Source organism: Aquarana catesbeiana, linkage group LG05 (genome assembly GCF_042186555.1).
Source record: "Aquarana catesbeiana isolate 2022-GZ linkage group LG05, ASM4218655v1, whole genome shotgun sequence".
NCBI lineage: Eukaryota > Metazoa > Chordata > Amphibia > Anura > Ranidae > Aquarana > Aquarana catesbeiana.
Window position 1 is genome coordinate 515,328,905 of NC_133328.1, and position 20,531 is coordinate 515,349,435.

The window sequence follows — 20,531 nt, forward strand, 5'->3', positions numbered from 1 at the left end:
TGCATTTTTACATTGGAGTTAAGACACCCAGGACTTTTATTAGCTTGTTTAAATGTATTTCCCATTGGAGTGCACTGCCTAATGCCCTTATTTAATATGCTCTTAAAGCATACCCATTTTTTGTCTGTGTTCTTTGTTCCTAAGATTTTATCCCAATTATTATCTTCTAGCAAGGATCGTAGGTTAGGGAACTTGGCTCTTTTGAAATTCAGTGTCTTTGTTTGTTCCCCTTATGTTTCCTATCTGTGTGATTTATACTAAACCTAATTGACCTTTGATTGCTGTTTCCTAAATTGCCCCGTATTTCCACATCCATGATCAGGTCTGTATTGTTGGTAATCAGTAGGTCTAGTAACACTTTGTTTCTAGTTGGTGCATTTACCATCTGACCCGTGAAATTGTCCTGCAAGATATTTAGGAACTGGCGACCCAGTCTATGTCTGGATAATCAAAATCCCCCATTATAACGACACTTCCCATTCTTGTTGCTAATCCAGATTGTGATAGGAGGTCCGCCTCCGTCTCCTCCCTCTGGTTAGGGGACCTATAGCATACTTCCAGTATTACTTTCCCCTTAGTTTCCTCGCTTTGTAGCTCTACCCATAAGGATTCCACCTCCTCCCTTGCTCCCTTAGTGATGTAATCTCTCACATTCACTTGTACATCATTTTTTATATACAGGCATAACCCTCTCCCTTTTTTACACTCTCTATCCCTGCGAAATAGAGAATACCCTTGAATAGTTGCCAGCCAATCATGAAATCTGTTGAACCAAGTCTCTGTAATTCCTACAAAATCAAAATCCTCCTCGTACAACAGTAGCTCTAGTTCTCCCATCTTGTCCGCCAGACTCCTGGCATTGGTGAACAAGCCACATAGTTTAGCCTGGTCGCATACTATCTCCTTCTTGGGTGCTCTGGGGTTGCAAATAGGACTTGTTACTATACTTACCTCAGGGTTTAGGTGCTTTAGTCAACCTACCACTAATGCCCCTAATACCACCCTCTGGAATATGTTCCACTCTATCTGTACCTTTGGACTCTCTAGTCCAAAGTCTCTCTACCTTTTTGGCCATCTTCACTCCCAGCAGATCTGCACCTTCTCTGTTTAGCTGCAGTCAGTTCCTACTATAGAGCTGGTAACCGACTGAGAAGTCGCCCCAGTTCTCCAGAAACCCAGACCCCTCCTTTCTACACCAGCTCCTCAGCCACTTGTTTACTTCCCTAATCTCCCTCTGCCTTTCTGGTGTGGCTCGAGGTACCGGTAGTATTTCTGAGAATACTACCTTGGAGGTCCTTTTCCTCAATTTAGCTCCTAAGTCCCTAAAATCATTTTTTAGGACACTATATCTTCCTTTGACTTTGTCATTGGTGCCAATGTGCACCATGACAGCTGGGTCTTCCCCAGCCCCTCCCAGTAATCTGTCCACCAGATCCGTGATGTGCTGATCCCGAGCGCCCGGTAGACAACATACAATTCGGCCTTTGTGACAGATTGCCCTCCCTGTCCTTCTATGAATTGACTCCCATACCACCAGAATCTGTCGTTCCTTTCCCTTGGCTTTACTTCCACCCTCACTGGAGGCGTTATTCCCCTGGCAACTAGGGGAGTCACTCAGCTCCAGCAGTGCTGGCCCCTGACTTTTTCACCAATGTCACTCAACGGGGCTTACCTATTGGGATGTTACAGCCCAGGACCAGCCTCCCTGACTCTTTCCCCCCCTATCCTTCCTGACTGTCACCCAGGACATCCTTGCCACATGAAGCAAAATCTTGCATGGAGCTCTAAACCGAGGGTGATTGTTGCTTATTTTATATTTCTTCTATGTGTGAATAATCACTCTAACAGTTGTCTCCTTCTCACCAAGCTTCTTGCTGATGGTCTTGTAGCCCATTCCAGCCTCGTGCAGGTCTACAATCTTGTCCCTGGCGTCATTTGACACCTCTTTGGTCTTGCCCATGATGGTGAGGTTTAAATGTAAGAAAAAGATTCTGTGGACAGGTGTTTTTTATACACATAATGGGTTTTTGTTAATAGCACCTTCTTAAATTGACAGGACTAATCTGTGTACCACTTGAGCACATACTGTAGCCAGTCTGTGGGAGCCAGAAGTGTTGGTTGGTAGGGGATCAAATACTTACTTTACATACTGAACTGCAACTCAATTTACAACATTTGTGTCATATCTTTTTTCTGGGTTCTTGGTTGATATTCTGTCTCTATCATTTAAAATACACCTATAACAACAATTATAGACCCTTAATTTAATTGTAAGTGGGCAAACATACAAAATCTGCAGAGGATCAAATAATTATTTTTGCCACTGTATATACAGACATACACACTCTTAACCAGTTGCTGACCGCCTACCGCAGATGTACTGTGGCAGGTCAGCTCTATTGTGTGAAACAACGCACATGTACATCATTTCATGCAATAGACACTGTGGGCGCGTGCGCTGATTGGACAGAGGGAGAGCCAATTGGCGAGTCCGCCGGCCACCTGCGATCATTCCCAAGCCAGGCAGAACAGCAATCTGCCTATGTAAGCAAGGCAGATTGCCGTTCTGGCAGGGAAGAAGATGGAGATCTTGTGTTCCTGCTAAGCAGGAGCACAGATCTCTGTCTTCATCCAGTCAGACAATACCCCACATAGTTAGCAAGCACCCCCCTAGGGACACACTTAACCTTTTGATCGCCCCTAATGTTAACACCTTGCCTGCCAATGTCATTAGTACAGTAACAATGCATATTTTTAGCACTGATCACTGTAATAATGTCACTGGTTCCCAAAAAAGTGTCAAAAGTGTCAGTTAGGTGTCTGATTTGTCCACCGCAATGTCGCAGTCCAGCTAAAAATCGCTGATCACCACCATTACTAGTAAAAAAATTAAAAATAAAAATGCCATAAAAATATCCCATAGTTTGTAGACGCGATAACTTTTGCGCAAACCAATCAATATACGCCTATTGGGATTTTTTTTTACCAAAAATATGTAGCAGAAAACACATTGGCCTAAATTTATGAATAAATTAGATTTTTTGCATTTTTTTAATGGATGTGTTTTATAGCAGACAGTAAAAAAAGTTAGTTTTTTCAAATTTGTCGCTGTTTTTTTGTTTATAGCGCAAAAAATAAAAACTGCAGGTGATCAAATATCACCAAAAGAAAGCTCTATTTGTGGGAAAAAAAGGACATACATTTCATTTGGGTACAGCATCACACGACTTAACTAACGCAATTGTTAGTTAAAGTAACGCAGACCCGTATCACAAAAAATGGCCTGACCATTAAGGGGGTAAAACCTTCCCGGGCTGAAGTGGTTAAAACAAATGTAAACAAACGTTTTAAAATGTATTAAAGCACGGATGGTGTCGGTAGAGTAGCAGTAGGGCTGTAACAATCACTAATTGTGTTCATTCAGAAAAGGAAGGGACTGGTGAATGGCATATTTACCGGCCCCTTTGCCCGCTCTCAAATCTGAATCATCCCCCTGTGTGGCTGCAGCAACGGCCGGTGGGAGAGGAGAGAAATTAAGCCTGTAGTGCAGCAGGGGGAATCTACACAACATGGAACGATTAGGATGTGCCCAGGCACACCCTGTGCAAACGCCTATGGGGCACTCTAATACAGGTGGTGTGTTATTGGCCAGATCACCAGGTGAAAAACCAAAGGAAAAAAAGCTTAAAAAAAGTAATGATTGGTAAGCTGAAAAATATTACATTTTTGATTTTGGGCTTAATACCGCTTAAAGGGTTGTTCATACATCTCTATTAAACACAGTTCCTTATGCAACTCTAGTATGTACTACAGTTTGTGTCTCTCTCCTCGGTTCTTTGTATTAACCACTTCCCATCCAGCCTATTGCAAAATGACGGCCAGGCAGGACTTTTGTCATTCCAGATGGACGGCACAGCCGATGACAGATCACTGTACACTGTCGGTACCATGTGATCGCCGTTTCTTTTCCTTACGCGGTCCTTAGTAGATTAGTAACAAAAGTCCATTACAGACTAGGAGCTCTCAGCACCTTTTGAAAATAGCACAAAAAGATGAGGCAAACTGCATGCATGAGTATAGCCTCTCCTTATGTAGAACTGCACCCAGCTACACTGCTTGCAGGCATCTCCCAGGGCAAGGATAAAAGGGTTAGGAACAACGCTGTCCTTTAGAAAGCTTGCAGTCTCGTCCCTTGAAAATCCCTATGTGTGCAGATGTACTCACTCGGCCTTTCTTCCTCCCACTGCTCTCAGGCAAGATCCCAAATCAAACTGCTCTGCTGAATGGATCCTCCTAAACCAGCCCGAGCCCAGCCTAGGGGTCTACCCTAGACCTGGGATACCCCTCCCAAGCCACCAACAGATTTCTCAGCACTCCATCTTCCATCCGACTCCCTTGCTAGCATGGCTCATCCATATATCCATATCCCTGCCAGGACAGTACACCTGGGGATTGGCCAGGTTCTCCTATGTCTGCAGATCAACCCTCCTGGCCTCCACCCACTAACTTCTAGAAGTTTTGCTAAACTTTCAGAACCAGATGGAGGCGCCAGAGACCTGCCTCTGTGAGTCATCCAGCCCGACCTGCAGTAAACCCTGACCCAGACTCACACTTTCCAAGAGTCAATTTGCCTGTACTAAACTAATAGCAAACTAGAGGGTGCTACATATGTATATACCATATCTGGCTGATGCTCTTGGAAGCTGAAAAACGTTGACCTAGGCACTGCTAATCCAGAGATCTCCACTTGCTTTCGGGTCCAATGCTGAACTGGTCTGATGCATTGAGAAGACAGGTGCATGGAGAGCGTGACATTACTGCGCCGCCTCTCCAGTTCATCCAATCAGAGAACGCTTTCCAGGAAATTATCTTGTGTGTTCACCATATATAAGCATATCAACGATTTGTATTTTTTTTTAAACTCTTGCTTGATGTTACGTTGAATTTCTTAGTCTTTGGCTGAGCATGTTTATTTTTTAAAAAAGTAATTCCTGTCCGTAAGGCCTTTTTGCACAGTACCAATAGCTTAAAGCAGTATCAAAATTTTTTTTTTTTTTTTTTTTATCCAAGCCCACTGCAGCTTTATGCCTTTTCTTTGTTTAGATGCTTGAATAGCCAGGTCAGGATGACATCACTCCCACACATGCTCACGGGAGTTACATCACCATGGCACACATCAGGTGTTTGTACTGAAAGGGATTCCAGCCATCTCAAGAATATCAAAAACAAAAAAGAAGGGCTAGGTTGAAGCAGGACATAGACGGCAAACAGTGGTTGGATGTACGAGACTGATTGGATGTAAGCGCATTACTTCCAGTGGATGTAAGGATTGGCCAGATGTCTGTGGGTACCGTCAAGCATATATTCTACTTCATGATGAAAGCCAAAAACATATTTACGTACTATAAAACATTACATCCATTTTGAACTGTGCAATTTAAAGATTAAAGAACACTTTCACATAAAAAGTATACTTATCCTTCCTACCTAGCTTTCCTACACTACCACTGCCCTAGAGATATATATATATATATATATATATATATATATATATATGTACTTGAACCTCATGGTCATAGCCTTACGTAATCTTGACACTCCTGTCAATACGTTTTTTGCTGGCCATGCCTGCACTGTTGATCATCATGGACTTAAGGCAGGAAACATTTCTCCAGATGAACTAAAAAAGAATTAATTTCATGATCGCTGGTGGATCTCTGTAATATCACCCATTTAGCCCTTCCAGATAAAGATCCAAAGTGCCTCAGTTAAAACTCAAGTTACTCCCAGGAGGCAAGTCAGAGGAGTGACCCATTTCTTTCTCGCCGTCTGCTCTGCTCAGACAGGTCATATGAACAAACTAAAAGTCCATATGTACCTGACTCAACGTTTGGTAAAATAAATAGAGATTCTACATATACTAGCCATACATTACCATTGTAAAAGTGGGAACACTTTTTTATCCAACTACACATTATATTAACCTTTCCACTCAAAACTGGATATACAAAAACAAATTTTAAAATGAAAAAATATTTATTTACACATATTTGTGTTACATTTAAATAGACAACGATAGATTGAAGTATACAGTTAATTCTACAGAGGGGTAAGAGAGCAGAACACAAAGCTCTATAATGTTTCACTCACATATAATAATCTTTGGCAGTTTTTTGTACAGACAGTACATGGCAATATACCAGTTCAATGCATTTACTAGTTGAGTCCATCTAGAACATGTCCTTGGTTTGCCTGGATGCTTATGAAGGAAATCGCCAATATTTACAATATGATTTATAGTTAAAACACTATAAATGGGCTACAGAAAAACCTTTGCATTGATAGCAAGAACCAGTTTTCAGAACTAATTACATTTACAAAGCTGTTACTGTATATGTCAGGTAGTTTTGCTTAGAAGACTTTTAATCGGTATCGGAAATCTACATCGCAAGTTGGCTGCAGAATTCCCAGGCCTGCTCGGGATTCATCCAGTGGTGGGGTTTTGGAATTTTTATCCACAAGTTCCATGTCAAAGTAAGAAATCAACAAGGTCAAAAACTGCTTGATCTCATGGACTGCAAACTGACGGCCAGGGCACTTGGTTTTCCCTGATCCGAATGGCATGTAGTAATACTTCAGTTTCTTTCCTTTAAGAAAAAAGTCTGTTTTCGCTTTCCCATTTTCATCCAGATAACGATCATATTTGAACGCCTAGAATAAAACATGAGTATACGATTTATATCCCCTATACAAAGTTATACAGTAAAATAAGCAGTGAATAGTAATTTGCGAGCAATCCATAGAGGAAAAAAAAAAAAACACACCACACCACCTTCAGGTTTACTAAAGGTAAAGGGAAAATGATTTTCTGTTGGTTGCGGTGGGTTTGCCCTTTGCCTAAAGTAGGCCTTAGACATGAAATGATGGTTACATAATTAGGCTGAATTTAGAGTATGCAGTTGCATAGTGCTATAAAGACCAAAATTATGCATAAAAAGGGAAATTCACTGGTATGTCCAAAAATGCTGTGTCGATGACTGACCTCATCTCCATCCCCAATAATTTATAGCCAACCCATCTGTATGTGGCACTATGAGTCTGCTGGGTCTTAATATTGGATTGGATACCAAGTGTTTCTTGTCTAACTGGTAATATCTGCTGTGTTGCACTGGCATTCAGACAACTCCAAGGTCAATTTTTATCATACTTCTATTGGAGGTTTTCCTCTTTATTTTTTACATTTTATATTAATTTCTTTTTATTCTTATACTATTCACATTTTTATTTCATTTTTCCCCCCATTTTATTTTTATTTCATTTTATTTATTTTTTTTTTATTATTAAATTTATTTTTATTATTATTATTATTGTTTTTCACTACATGCACATTTTCATATTTTAACATTGTCGACTAATTCAATATGGTATATGATTTTAAGATAAATTGTTTAGAGATATTTATAATATAACTATATTTTGTTAAGGTAATTTTCGTAGGTATTATTTTATGTAAACATTCATTGTATTAAAAGCTTTATTGAATATACGATGGTAACAGGACATGATGTCACATTAAATAAGTTGGTGCTTTGACACCTAAAGGAATTGGCTATTTCCTATTGGATTGTGCGAGAGGAGGGACCCGTTCTCCGGTATAAATTAAATTACACGAAACCGGAAGTGATGTCCTCGATGACGCCCTGGAGGAGGGGCGAAACGCATTGATACACTTCCGGTCTCCCGAACCACTGACATCACTTCCGCCCTCCATGGAAAGCACGCCGACCAGCAGCGCACCCAGAGCTCCATGCTGATGCCTGTTGTGTTTTGGTCTCTTGTAAGTAGCGCCTAGCCAGCACAGATTTTACCTTTCAATACAGTACTTCACTATCGGTTCCTTCTCTGTCTCCCACATGATTATGATTGAGCACCTTTGAATATATATGGAAATCAGCACAGTCAGAATCTCCAGAGAAAACGTTGATCCGATTGGATCCAAGCCTTTTTGACCACACACTGCAAAGCTGTGGGTTCCTTGCTATTTGGTGAGTGGGGTCACAACAGGGGAGTGTGGCACACGGCACCGTTCAATTGTGGAGCACCATTGATAATATTGAAGCACTTATGCACTTTTCAAGCACTGTTTTGAGCACTTGGCACTTTATTTTCACAGCTACTCATGTAAATCATGTATATTATGGTGGATTAAATTGTATTCATTCACGTTTTGCAAGCGATGTTTATATTGTTTTTCCATAACCCATCTGTATAGCAACCTTAGGATAGAAAACATGGGCATCCGGTATTGCATCATGGTAATGTTAATGGGAATATTAAATGCAAAATAATAGCCCCAGAACTAGTTTTTGTATAAGAGCAATTTACAGTCTGTACCTCCCAATAAAGGGCACTACATTCCTTGAAGATCTCTAGCCCCATTATTGGCGTTCTATATAGTATGTTAAAACCAGTCTGCATTTTTATTTATTTTTTTTAATACAACTACAGCTAAGTTTGTTTTCTAGGATATTTTTCTGTTTTGCAATATAGATCTGGGATGTGGCATTTAGTCTCCAGTCCTTATATACTATATACTACATTGTTTTGCTTATACGTTTTCTAGGATATTGGAACTCATTAAAGTTCACATTACACTGCTTTCTGTACTACTTACCTGGGGATCTTCATAAATCTCAGGGTCCAGATGTACTGTCTGTGGGTAAAATGCTACAATGTCATCTTTGCGGATTTTGTATGCCCCCATACCATCTAGTTGTAAAACAAAGTTCTCTTTGGCCACTCTGATGTTCATTGATCCACTTGATAGCCTCATCGATTCTTTAATAATGCTATCTGTGAATTAAAGACCATAAAAAAATCCATTTATTTTTTTTCTAACAAGAAATATCTCGTGGTGCACATATTCTTAAGGAATAACTAAGGGATGCACATATTACAGGACCTGTGAGGTTATAGGGTACCTGCTGCTCTTGTTGCATCTTTTACTTTAAAGGGAAGCCATTTTGATTTTTATATATATTTTTATTATTTGTTTACTATTGTCAGGTCTAAATAAATGCAAAAAAAGTTTTTCAGTCAGTTAAATAGGAAGTTTTATATGCGCTATCCTTGTGCTAGGTATAAGTTAATAAATCACATAAGAAACACAATTAAGGTGCTTATGTTATTTATGGGGTTTATGTAACCTAGCACAAGGATAGCGCACTTTTTATTGTTTGGTTGGAGTTTGTTACGCAGTCTACTCGGATTGGTGATTTAGATGCTGCTGTCCATTCGATCTAATGGAGTTTTTTTTTGCTTTTTTTGTTTACATTTTTTTGGCAAGCGCACAAAAAATTTGGGTTTAGGAAGTTTTATATATTCGTAATTTAGATATTTAGCAGCAGGTGAGGCTCTTGGCTTCTTTGAACATGTTTTCTAGGACTCCTGTCTGCTGAAAAAGTCTATTTTGTACAGAGCTCAATAACAAAAAAAACTATTAAAAAAAAAAATTAAAAATAAATAATTTACAATGAATTGACACAAAACCACAAAATCCCTTTAAATTCTGGAGCACTTTTCATGTAATCAAACCCCTTTTTCCATTTTTTTCTGTCTTTAAATCCTCTAGTATACTCATGCTCATGAAAAAAGGAAACTATTGCACCTTATTAAAGCTTTGCATTTAGTTGAAGCCGGAGTAATGCCCCGTGCACACGGTCGGACATTGATCGGACATTCCGACAACAAAATCCTAGGATTTTTTCCGACGGATGTTGGCTCAAACTTGTCTTGCATACACACGGTCACACAAAGTTGTCGGAAAATCGATCATTCTGAACGTGGTGACGTAAAACACGTACGTCGGGACAATAAACGGGGCAGTAGCCAATAGCTTTCATCTCTTTATTTATTCTGAGCATGCGTGGCACTTTGTGTGTCGGATTTGTGTACACACGATCGGAAATTCCGACAACGGATTTTGTTGTCGGAAAATTTTATAGCCTGCTCTCAAACTTTGTGTGTCGGAAAATCTGATGGAAAATGTGTGATGGAGCCTACACACGGTCGGAATTTCCGACAACAAGGTCCTATCACACATTTTCCGTCGGAAAATCTGACCGTGTGTACAAGGCATTACAGTTCATTATGTGAACTATAAAGTGAATTTAATGGGTTCCAATGGTAATATTGAAGCAGAGAAGGGTTTTGCCATTAATATGACCATTATTATCTGTATTGTATCTATAAATTATAACTGTGGAATGTTGAGTGTACATTTAACCATACCTAAGACAGGCATATCCTCCAGCTGTTGCCGATTTAGGATAATTAAACCGTCACTCTTTGGAACTTTCTGATTAGCTTTTTCCAAGACATGTTTGATTTCTTCAGTTGCCACCTTCATTGCTTTTGGGCACCTGGAAAAAAAGTCAAAATATAAATCCATACTATTCTAATTCATAGGAGAGACATAGAAAATAGAAACCCAGTGGGACTATTGCAATTTTTTTTTTTTTATTTTACCTGAGGATATTGTAGACAGTCCAAAATGTTGCTGGGAGTGTATTAGCTAGGGAAGCCCAGAGGACTGCCACATGGGTCCTTGCTTTTTCTGAGTCATTCATGGCGGTAGCTTCATTCATGAACATCCTGTTGTAGATGAGGCTGGAAATATTGATTCTTTGCTTGACTTTCTCTGGAAGGAGATCTTTGGCCAGACTCTCTCTGGCACTGTGTGCCGTTTTAAAGACGTGAATTGGCAGGCCTGCTACAAGAGCAGGAAAAATTTTGTCAAACTCTTTAAAGTTTTCAAGAGCATTAACAAAGAAAGCTCTTTCTGCTTCTTTTCTAGCTAGGTTCTTCTCGTCCTTTGCCTTCAGCTCTTTTCCAAAAATAGTCAAGTATCCAGATTCAAACATCACACGGTAACAGAAGGCAAAGAGACCGCCATTTAGCCAGTCATTGTTGTTGTTGTTAGACGTGCTGAGATGGAATAAGGTGTGTTGAAGGTTCTCCATCATATTAGAAATCAGAGAATCCAGGGGATCACCCTGCAAGGATCTTATGAATGTTTCATGCACATTTTCGGTTGTGTTGCCATCCACAGGATGGAGGCTGCTGTGCCCAAAAGCCTAGAAAAAATAAAAATAAAAAATCAGACAAAAAGATAAATATGTGAAGAAAACTCATGCGCTCCTACTGATAGGATCAAAAGAATAAAGATTCAAAATAAAATGTGTTAAGTTGTAAAGTTCTTCTCAGTGTGTTCAATGTTTAATTGAACTACTGCTACCACTCTTAGGCTGGTCATACATTATACAATTTTCCTTTAGATTTACCAAAACCATATATGAGGTCAAACCTGAACACTTTCAATTTGTTTGCAATCAGGCAGGCACTTGTACTAAATAACTGAAGGTAAAGGAAATTGAATAAGAAAATTGTATAATGTATGGTCAGATTTAGTGTACTAAGTGCAGCCACAACTACATTTGAGGAAGTTGGGACAGGTCTCTTAAAAAAGGGACCCCACACGAAGTAACTAATAAGAGTCGGAAATCGCACAGATTACCAGTAAAAAGAGCAAGTGGCCTTTTAATTTTAGGTCCACCACTAAGGTGAGCAGGCATTTCACTTATATGGTGGAGTGGTAGCACCAGTGGATTGGAGCACATGGTTCTTAAGCGCATAATATTTTGGAAAAATTTGGTGTCAAGAAATAAACACTTGGACTTGCATTTATAGGATTTATGCCCCAAATCTGTAACAGACATATCACTTTATCACATTGTGTTTGTTTTGTTTCATTTAACGTCATTAGGTTGTGATTTATTTAGTATCACAATTTTTGCACTTGGTACTGTTAGAGGAGCATGTGAGAGTTAGTCTTATTCAGTTTGTTGGATTCATTTAGAGCACTGGTCTCCAAACTGCGGCCCAGAGGCTGGATGTGGCCCTTTGCTTGCCTTTATCCGACCCTTGGGGCACTATTCCTCCCACTGATACCAATGATAGGGCACTATTACGGATGCCAGGACATTTTCTACACCTGCTGGCCACAGTCTGGCCCCTCTAAAGTCTGAAGGATAATACATTGGCCCTTTATTTAGAAAGTTTGGAGTCCCCTGAGTTAGAGGAACAGCACTCAATGCATTTGTGTATAAAAAAAAGGCAAAATATATTTTCACTTCATTAAGAAGACATTTCAGTTAGGACCAGAATAGCACCAAGGCAGCTTATTGTAGTCATTGGGACATTGTCAACCAATGAGATATATGTTTAAAATGTTCTGAAGAGAGAAAAGCATACCAACTGCAAGAAATAAGTGGTTGGCGACAGTCTGAAAGGGAGAAACCCATTAGATCTTTTACATATACACACACCTTAGGATCCTGTCACTCAGGAATGTCCAAATCACATAAATAATGAAATAATTGGCATACTATTTGATTTTAACCATCATTATCTGTACTGGTTTTTTTCTTTTTTAAAACAAGGGAACCCTAAAATGGATGACATATAGGGGTTTATTTACGAAAGGCAAATCCACTTGGCACAAGTGCAGTCGCTGTAGATCTGAGGGGGACATGCAAGGAAAATAAAAAAACAGCATTTTAGCTTGCACATGATTGGATGATAAAATCAGCAGAGCTTCCCCTCATTTCAGATCTACCCCTCAGATTTACAGCGACGGCACTCCCAATGCACTTGCAATGCACTTGTAGCAAAAAGTGGATTTGCCTTTCGTAAATAATCCCCATAGTTTGCCAAAGCACTTCGTATAATAAACAATTTCAATAAAACCTGTTTTCACCCATTGTGCATCTCAGTGCTGCTGATTTCTTGCAGCAACTTCCTGTCTACCTTCATGCACACCAATAGTAGCTGCATGTCATTACTGCCATGTTACTTTCATGTTGGTAACAACAGTGGACCATGCCTGTGTAATATGTGCTGAAATGTGTGTCAATTAAAGCCTCCACTGGAAAGCCATGTAAAAAAGTAAAAACTGGGGACAGTTTTTTCAGCCTATGCCTGAAAAATACCATCATGGCTGTATTTCCAAGTACTATTTAAATAAACGCTGCGGAAATAAACATATTGAAAATACTTTTAACATTCAATTAATTTAAAGTCTATGGGAGATTTTAGTGATAGGTCTGTAAGGTTAGGTTCACACATGTCTAGCTGTGGTTTTCAGTCGAGTCCAGTGCAGTTTTGTTCACTGGTTCAGGTGCAAATTTTTACTTGAATTCTCACCTAAGCCAAACCAAAAAAAAACCACACAGGGCCCGTTTCTGAAAAGGGTCACAGCTGTCCCGAACATGTCTGAACCGGCTCCATTGAAAGCTGATCCGATTCACATATTATGCAAATCGAATGTGGTTAAAACGCATCCGATTCGCATATATGTGACCCGAGCCTTAAGCTTTCATTTGTTAAAAAGGAGGGAAGCACAACAGTAGCCCACACTTCTTTCAGATATTAAAGTTAAATGTATTACTTTAGGAACATGAATTCTGCTCCACTGAAAAAAGAAATGCTATCAGTCTTTCACAGTGAATACTGTAAATGTTTATTTTTATAGGATGTGATATGGTAATTTGCACACTTAAATAGATTATCAATTCAGTTTTACAATGTGTGTAACTTATTGAGATAGCAAAAAAAATAAAAAAATAAAACTATGCTATATTGTACCTTGGATGACGTTGAGAAGTGGAATTTCATCCAGTCAAAGTGTCGCCCATGTCGCATTACTGAATTAAATGCAAAAGGGTTAGTGATAAAATGGAAGTACTGTCCAACAATCTTGCAGGTGAAGATGTCCCCAAATTTCTTTTGCCTTGACCTGAGAAACTCGAGAGGGTGGGCCCCAAACTGCAAGGCACATCCCAAATAGGGAATGAGCCCATTTTCCAAAGGTGGTTCACCTGGCTGCCTGCAAAGACAAGATTAAACATGTATACCCTTTTATTACTTGTTATAGCTTTGCATAATATTACAAATCCTCACATAACTTGGGTTGACATGTACTTTATTTACTCACTTGGCATCATACTGCTGTGAAACACATTCTGTTCTGACCATCTCACAGTAGACCAACAACAAAAATCAAATATTTGAAAAAGAAGGCTATGCGGGGTTATTGGCAAATATACTGCTGAATTTTTGTTTTTTTTTGATAAGGGATTTGTACTTTTTTTTTTGGCAAATTATAGTGCTGTTTAAATTTGCTGCATTAAATTGAAAACTATAATTTGCAAAAATGTCCAAAACCAGTTGTAGGTTAGTTGGTAATCATGGAGATAATCTTTGCTGTATCTGTTTAGAAAAGCCCAGTGTTTTTTCTTGACAGAACTATAATGTAGCAAATATATATATATATATATATATATATATATATATATATATATATATATATATATATATATATATATATATATATATATACACATATACACATATACATACATACACACACAAGCAAAATCAAAATGTAGATAATTCTATGCCATGCTGTACCCATTTAAAAAAGCCTTAGCTATGCCAAGAAGACATACTGCCACTAAACACTGACTTTATAAAATGTGTTATGTGGCAGGGAGATTATTGGCATAGCTATAATGTAGCAAATTTAAATATATACTGTATATACAAATTCAAAATGTAATTGATAGAGACAGTATTATAAACATTCGTAAACACAAGCTTAAATTCAGGATTTTGATTGCTCTTACCGTCTTCTAATGCCAAAAATAAGCCAGAAAAAACAGCATAGAGCCACAACCGATCCCCATATTAATGATATTGTCAGCATTTTTTTAAGTTGATGGAACCTCAGGATGGACCACACTTGTGAGCAAAGAGAAATGCTGAAAGGTAGAAAAGTGGTCCCCACTTATATACCCATTGCAGTATAATGGGCAGTGTAGAAATGAACTCAAGTAACCAGGAATATGTATTGATGATTAACCTCTCAGCCAATGGGATGCTCTCCTTCAAGCTTGTACTCCTGTGCAGGTATCTGTGAAAAAAAAAAAAAAAAAAAAAAAAAAGGTCTCAACCCAGACCATCATAGAGATAGCCTTGACCGTTTGTCCAGAGGCATGATGAGGTTCCAGAGTAAGCAAAGAGTTGTAATAATAGATAAACTGAAGGTCTCTGGGTGTGTTCAGGTCTTTCATATGAGCTTACTAACTGTTAACTATTAGGTCAGGTTCACTGGCTACTGGCAAACCATTTACTTTTCAGTATTAAGCTGGTGTTCTGTCCCAGCACAGTAATAGCAATGCAGAAATACTGTGAAGTGGTTCTAAAGCCTTACGTTTTTTTAACTTAAAGCATTCTCTGCATTAAGGAGGAAGTAAGCTTCCATCTTTAAATTTTACCTATAGGTAAGCCCATAACAAGGCTTACCCATAGGTAGTGTAAATACCTCCTAAACGTACACCGTTTAGGAGAAATTTACTGTACATGCAGCCAGTGACATCACTGGCACATGCGCTCTGAAGGAATGGCCACCCAGTCCGTTCCTTCAGAGCCTTGTGCCGTGACCAGCGGCTCCCACACACATGAGTGGGAGTGACGTCATCAGTCCCCAAACCCAGAAGCAAGACGAGTAAAGATAGAAGCTGTCTCCAGCGATGGCATCGCTGGAACGCTTTGTTTTCAGGCAATGCATACTAGCACATTATGCTTTTGCCTTGCAGGTAAGAAAAACAAAAACAAAACAAGTGCGGCTGTAAACCACTTTAAGGTAAAATACCTTCTGTGTGCAGGATCCCCCAGCCCCGTATTCCTGTACAAATGACATGCAAATTCAGTGCAGTGTGAATTAAGCCATACATGTATGGCTCAATGCACACCAAAAACTTGTAGGAACCTTTTTTGTCTGCACTAGAATTGGATTGCATGGGTGTTCAGACCCATGAGATCCAATTCCATCCGATTCCACACTTTGCAATGCGTTCTGCAAACCGATTTGGGGATGTCATTAAACTGTATGTTGACACCCACAACGGTTCGCAGAGCACAGTGTGCACTGCCTGAGATTCTGATGTGGTGTGGGATCCGCACAGGAATGTTACTGCACAGCATCAGTGTGAACTGGGCCTCAATGGGGACAATTGCACCTGTGACAACTGTCTAAATAGAAAGGACTGTCCTAACTTTGGAGGGATTTCTGTTCACTTCCTGCTGTGTTTGCAGTAGAGAATGAAAATCTCCCTAATGGGACAAAGATAACAAAAAATCTTGAAATTGACTTTAACCATTAACCACTGTCTTGAACCCCATCTAAAATTACAAAAAATGTTTTTATTACATACAAATATATATATATATATATATATACACATGCACACACACATTTTGGCTCTAAATATATTTTAAAATCAACTTCTTCAAAGAAAACCCCAAATTAATTCACTTTTCCGATGCCTGTGTCAGTGAACATCACTACAATGCTTTTTGCTAAAGTGCAGCTAACTTGTGGTTTTCGCTGTGCTTTCCCTTAGGCTCGGTTCACATATCTGCACTGCAGCATATTGTATGTGATTCACACAGGAATCACACTGCATTCCTGCATAACTGCATGCAAATCACATCCGATCTCTGTGTGGTGCAATTTGAGCCATTCATTTGTATGGCTCAAATAGCACCGCATCTGCACAAAAAAGGCGTAGGACCCTTTTTTTCCTGCACTGGAATCGGATTGCATGGGCGTTCACACCCATACGATCCAATTCTGTCAATCGCACTGCGTTTTACAAATCATTTTTTGGCATCATTAGCCACTTAAGCCCCGGACCATTTGGCTGGCCAAAGACCAGAGCACTTTTTGCGATTCGGCACTGCGTTGCTTTAACTGACAATTGCGCGGTTGTGCGACGTGGCTCCCAAACAAAATTGACGTCCTTTTTTTCCCACAAATAGAGCTTTCTTTTGGTGGTAGTTGATCACCTCTGTGGTTTTTATTTTTTGCGCTATAAACAAAAAAAAGACAATTTTGAAAAAAAAAGCAATATTTTTTACACTTTGCTATAATAAATATCCCCAAAATTATATAATAAAAACATTTTTTTCCTCAGTTTAGGCCGATACGTATTCTTCTACATATTTTTGGTAAAAAAAACAGCAATAAGCGTTTATTGATTGGTTTGTGCAAAAGTTATAGCGTCTACAAAAGAGGGGATAGTTTTATGGCATTTTTATTAATCTTTTTTTTTTTTTTACTAGTAATGGCGGCGACCAGCAATTTTTATCATTTTTTTTTTGTTGGTTTTTTTTTTTTTTTTTTGTTTTTTTATCATAACTGCGACATTATGGCGGACAGAGCGGACACTTTTGGCGCTATTTTGGGACCATTCACATTTATACAGTGATCAGTGCGATTAAAAATGCACTGATTACTGTGTAAATGTGACTGGCAGTGAAGGGGTTAACCAGGAGGGGGTCTATATGGTCTCCTGATGAAGCAATCAAGTTGTGAAATGCGTTGAGACTGTTGAAGTTTTTAAATCTGTGTTTACTGAGCTTTATGGTCAAAGTTGAAGGAGAGCGAGCACTGCCCCTAGATGTGAATGGTGATTGAAGCACATTTTTGGCTTTTTCACTTTAATCTTTTTTGCATGAACTTTTGTACTCATTGGAGCACTGATATCATATTCTGTACATTATAATATACTTGAGAGCACAATATTCACTGGATGATTTTTGCATTTAAACTTTGTTAATTTTTATCAATTGATGTTATATGAGCTAGTAAATTAGTTTTATTTTTCACATTAAATCGTATATTATGCATATTTAAAGGAATAGCGCAATCTTTTAATTTTGTATTCTGTTCAATAGAGTGATTGAATAAACTTTGGGGGGTGGCTGCGGCAGTTCCAAGCACGAATGCGTTTTTTTTCTTTGCTGTCACCTAGCATCGCATGAGTTTACCATTATAATTTATTACAGATAGCCTAAGTTTAGATGTGTGGCAGACTTTGTCATACCACTGAAAAGCAATCTACAGTGGATAATTTTTCAGAGGTGTTTGACAAGGTGTAAGGCTCACTCTGCCTGTTTTAACCCTGTAAATGCCACACCTCCACATTGTAACCGAGTGCAGTACACACAGTTGCAGTAGCCGGCTGGCTGCATTCACTTGAATGGGTCACATTTAGCAGTGGCAATGCTTGTTGAATGCAACAGGAGGCATCATTTTGACTGCTGCCCCGAAGCAAAAGTATCATGGCCACCACATGCGTATACTCCCATCATGCCTTTGTAGCTTAAGTGGGTGGGTGGGGGTTTGGCGGTGGTAAAAATGTGGCTCAAACACCTGTTTTTACCACTACCAGCTGCAAGTGTAAGCATGGCCTAAAACACAGTGGGACACGTATAACAATAGTGCAGTCTAAGTAATGTTACCTCTGAATATTCCCTCCCAAGTGTGTTTTTCTGAAGGATTTGCTAATTTTTAACAGCGCTGATCAATTTCTTTTTGCAGTGTTCTGATATAAGCTCATTATAAACTGTGTGTTTACAGCAAAGCTCAAAAATAACCCAGTTTTAGCAGTTTTTTTTTGTTTTTTGTTTACAAACAATTTTTATTGGGTACAAAGAAGTGGTGCAAATAGCTTTTATCATATGCCATAAAAAAGTATAATACATGTATCTTACACATAAAGATCATCAAAATATAATGTGTGATTGTTGATAACAATACATATATATATATATATATATATATAATTTTTTTTTGGGTTAGTCAACAAGTTAACAATAAAATCTATGATTTATATATATATATATATATATATATATACACATTTATTATAATGTTCTTCGGACTCCAATACCTGGTAAAGTCAATCAGGGTTAAAAAAGAGATTGGCTTGGTTAAGCCATGGGTCCCATTTTTTATTTTAAAAATGGTTAGTATTCTGTAGTGTGTGGAATATTTTTTCCATAAGATTAATATTGTTGATTCTGGTTTTCAAATGAGTTAGAAGAACTGAAGAGGATGTCCAATGATATGCTATCAACCAGTGTATTGCTACACATATTGTATGTATAAGTCTCATATAATGGATGGTGAGTCCAATGATGGGAGAAAATAGGACACAGTTGTGGAGAGTGACAGTTTTAGCAGATTTTTTTAAAGGTCTGTAATAAACTCATCAGTAATATTATCATGCTAAGCAATGCAGAACATTTATCTACATATGCTAGTGATCTTCATTTGCTGCAATGGATCCAAGCAAGGAACATACATTTCTAATCAAATCTGCCCACTTATTTAAACCATAGAATGAAATAACACAAAAGTTTAGCTTTGTGGAAAACATTGCACAAAAAAGACATCAGCAGTTTATTATTATACCTGAGCAGCATTCACATTTTTGGAGATTTTTTACAACATGCTGTTCCATCTATGGTGGTGCTTGCTAGATACATATGCTTAAAATTCTGTGCATGGGTTATAAAGGCGGAGTGGAGGGTTAATTAATATTTCCAAACAGCTGAACTCCAGGCAGCAATGAAAGCAGCTATGTAATCATGTCAAGCAAACTTTTTTTTTAAAGTTTTGATAGAGTGTGAAAGGATGAGAACCCATCTCTGGTTTTCACTTCTATACAGGCTCTGCTAAAGGCTAAATTTACCTTTTTCAAAAACGCAGTCGCACAGAAGCACCATGAGGTTTCCCACATCCAAAAATACGCTGCGTTTTCCGATGCATGGGGGTTGGGGTGCCATTAAAAATGAATGGAACCCCATGTGTCTGCTAAAGAGCAGTGCATATTGCCTGTGGGTTGGGGAGCGCATGTAAATACACGCATTCTCAGAACCGCTACAGTGTGAATCTAGCCTTAGGACAGTGGTTCTCAACTCCTGTCCTCAGGACCCACCAACACACCAGGTTTGCAAGATAACCAAAGTACATCACAGGTGATATAATTTGCTGCTCAGTGATTGCAGTATTCTAGTCTGCATCTCCCCAAGGCAATACTTAAAATCTGGCCTGTTAGTGGGTCCTGAGTAGGGATGAGCTTTGAGTTCGAGTCGAACTCATGTTCGACTCAAACATCAGCTGTTCGCAAGTTCGCCGAACAGCGAGCAATTTGGGGTGTTCGCAGCAAATTCGAATGCCACGGAACACCCTTTAAAAGTCTATGGGAGAAATCAAAAGTGCTAATTTTAAAGGATTATATTCATGCTATTGTCATAAAAAGTGTTTGGGGACCTGGGTCCTGCCCCAGGGGACATGGATCAATGCAAAAAAAAGTTTTAAAAACGGCTGTTTTTTCGGGAGCAGTGATTTTAATAATGCTTAAAGTGAAACAATACAAGTGTAATATCCCTTTAAATTTCGTAGCTGGGGGGTGTCTATAGTATGCCTGTAAAGGGGCGCATATTTCCCGTGTTTAGAACAGTCTGACAGCAAAATGACATTTCATAGGAAAAAAAGTCATTTAAAACTACTCGCGGCTATTAATGCATTGCCGGTCTGACAATACACATAGAAGATCATT

General features: G+C 38.8%; 1 protein-coding gene across 1 annotated transcript; it reads right to left on the bottom strand.

The window, feature by feature from the left end:
- Positions 1–6,023: 6,023 nt before the first annotated feature.
- Positions 6,024–15,012, bottom strand: CYP7A1 (cytochrome P450 family 7 subfamily A member 1). The gene is made up of 6 exons (XM_073631667.1): positions 14,745–15,012; positions 13,705–13,945; positions 10,528–11,135; positions 10,291–10,421; positions 8,675–8,853; positions 6,024–6,711 (listed from the first exon to the last, which is right to left on the bottom strand). Exons 1-6 carry the CDS (start codon positions 14,822–14,824, stop codon positions 6,412–6,414), a joined length of 1,539 nt encoding a protein of 512 aa, XP_073487768.1. The 5' UTR covers positions 14,825–15,012; the 3' UTR covers positions 6,024–6,411.
- Positions 15,013–20,531: the final 5,519 nt, after the last annotated feature.

Coding starts and splice junctions, on each gene's coding strand:
- CYP7A1 (XM_073631667.1), bottom strand. CDS start 14,824: ATGCTGACAATATCATTAATATGGGGATCGGTTGTGGCTCTATGCTGT. Junction 11,136..13,704: donor ACTTCTCAACGTCATCCAAG/GTACAATATAGC, acceptor TATTTTTTCTAG/GCTTTTGGGCACAGCAGCCT. Junction 10,422..10,527: donor ACTGTCTACAATATCCTCAG/GTAAAATAAAAA, acceptor CTTTTTTTCCAG/GTGCCCAAAAGCAATGAAGG.